This window comes from Condylura cristata, unplaced genomic scaffold (genome assembly GCF_000260355.1).
Source record: "Condylura cristata isolate star-nosed mole 26May11 unplaced genomic scaffold, ConCri1.0 scaffold00024, whole genome shotgun sequence".
NCBI classification, from domain to species: domain Eukaryota; kingdom Metazoa; phylum Chordata; class Mammalia; order Eulipotyphla; family Talpidae; genus Condylura; species Condylura cristata.
Window position 1 is genome coordinate 32,620,712 of NW_004567125.1, and position 2,577 is coordinate 32,623,288.

General features: G+C 41.6%; 1 protein-coding gene across 1 annotated transcript; it reads right to left on the reverse strand.

Moving 5' to 3' along the window:
- Positions 1–833: 833 nt before the first annotated feature.
- On the reverse strand, positions 834–1,790 carry LOC101625641 (olfactory receptor 7C2). Its single transcript, XM_004688214.1, has one exon. The coding sequence runs from the start codon at positions 1,788–1,790 to the stop codon at positions 834–836; it is 957 nt and encodes a 318-aa protein (XP_004688271.1).
- Positions 1,791–2,577: the final 787 nt, after the last annotated feature.

Below are 2,577 nucleotides of genomic sequence, written 5' to 3' on the forward strand. Positions count from 1 at the left end.
AATAAAAACTGGGTAGGGAGGGTCCTCCCTGATAGCACAGTGGGTTAAAGAACAACACTAAGAAGTTAAAAGCCACTTCAGCATGAGTTCGATCCCTGGCCCCAGAGGTGATCCACATGGCACAGCAGACCTCTCTTGACCTGCCCACTGCACCCCTTAGCAGTGTACCTTGACAGTTGGTCTATTCTGCTCCCCACTTCGTCTCTGGTGAAGCCTCTCACCGCCCCTGCACCTCTGGCCTGTATCCCAGTTCTGTATGAATAAATAAAGTAAATCTTTAAAAAAAAAAAAAAAACAACTGGGCAGGGAAGACCCAAGGAAAATTTTGCTTTAAATCTTTTAAAATTAGAAAAATAAAAATATTCACAATAGCCAAATATATAACCAATCTAAATGCCCATAGGTGGATGACTAGATAAAGAAGACTGAGTATATACGCAATGCTATAAAAAAAAATGAGATCTTGCTATTTGTGACAACTTAAGTTTCAACAAAATGAGAAAATAGAATTCAAGTACTATCTAATTTTACCACAACATGGAATATAAAGAAACAAAGCAAATGACCAAATAAAGCAAAGCAAAATAAGCAGGACCCTTAGACTTGACAAGGAATGGTAATTACCAGAGGCAAAAGGGTTGGGGTGTGGAAGGAACAGGGCACCAGTTTGATAGTGGTGGATGGTGCTAGAACTTTGGAGGTGGGTATGATGTGGTACATCGAGGTGTGAAGTTGCACTCCTAAAACTTACATAACATCGTAAAACAATGGTACCTAAATGAAAAAATAAAAAAGGAAACCAAGAGTTCTGGTCCTCACCACCATGTGCCCAGCTAGTTATGAGGGTCCTGGGGTAGTCTATCCCTGAGAGGTATGGCCCTGCTGAGGAGTCTTCCCAGGGCCCCCTTCATATCTCTGTTCCGAAGACTGTAGATGAAGGGGTTCAGCATGGGGGTGACCATGGTGTACATCACCGAGGCCACCATACCTGTCCTAGAGGATGAGGTGGCTGCTGAGCTCAGGTAGACGCCAAGTCCTGTGCCATAGAATAAGGAGACCACACAGAGGTGAGACCCACAGGTGGAAAAAGCTTTGTATTTTCCTGTGGCTGATGAAATTCTCAGGATGGAGGAGAAAATCTGAGAATAAGAGAAGAGGATCCCAGAGAGAGGAAAAACACCTAGGATAATAGTCACAAAATATACCACTATGTTATTGAGAAGTGTGTCAGAACAAGTGAGTTTTAGCACTTCGGGTAGGTCACAAAAAAAGTGTGGGATTTCCATGTTTTTGCAGAAGGACAGTCTTAGAAGGGTCAAAGTCTCAAGCAGGGAGCCCATGATGCTGATACCCCAGGACCCCAGAGCTAGCAGCCCACAGATCCGGGGGTTCATGATGACCGTGTAGTGCAGGGGTTGGCAGATGGCCACGAAGCGGTCATAAGCCATTACCGTCAGGAGCAAGTTATCCAGGCAGCCAAACATGATGAAGAAAAAAATCTGGCTAAGGCAGCCTGCGTAGGTGATAACTCTGCTCCGTGTCTGGAGGTTCATTAGCATCTTGGGGATGGTGGTGGAGGTGAAGCAGAAGTCAGCAAAGGACAGGTTGGAGAGGAAGAAGTACATAGGCGTGTGGAGTTGGGTATCTGAGAAGATGACCAGGATTATGAGCAGGTTTCCAGTGAAAGTGACCAGGTACATGGACAGGAATAGCCCAAAGAGCAGAGGCTGCAGGTCTGGCTCTTTTGTGAATCCCAGGAGAAGAAAATTTCCTGTTTGATTTCTTTCCATGGGGCTGCTGGGTTTGCCCAGGAGGAAACAAGCAACTCAAAATTTACTCCAAATAAACATCCCCCAGAATGACAAATATCTACAGCCCAAACCCAGGGAAGTCAGGACATTCATTCTGGCTGATGATTGACTTTCCTTGCTCACAAATTGTGGTTAGCTTTGCTATCTGACAAAAAATTGTGTCAATAGTTCAGGGCTTCTCAATTGGTGGCCTCTGAGCAATATCATCAGTATCACAGTAGTATCTAGCAACCTGTTAGAAATGCACTTTCAGACCTCTTTGACCTATGGAATCTGCCAGATCTACCAGGGTATGGAGTCAGAACTCTCCCCTCCTGGGAATTCAGATGGCTAGACAAGTTAAAGGATAACATGCCAATGCCTGCCTGCAATTTTTTTTTGTTCCTAAATTTAGTTTGCATTTTAACCCTTAGAATACTTAGGAGGACCTTTTTAAATGCACAAATAAATGTTTTATGATTGACAATTTAGAAAAAATAATGCTAAATCCTTTCCCATATATCCTAATAAATTTCAAATGTTACCATATGCACTATTAGTAGAAATAAATAGAATCATAGATAATATAAAGTTACATGTGAATATATGTAATCTTTGACAGGAAATGTTCTTACCAATAAAAAGTCAGATAGAAATAAGTGAATAAAATATCAATTGAACCATAAGTTGAAAAATTCTTGGTGAGGAATATGCTATGCTGAAGATTAGAATACAAAAATTATATTTAACTGATAATAATTAATATCTTAAACCTATAAAGCTTTAA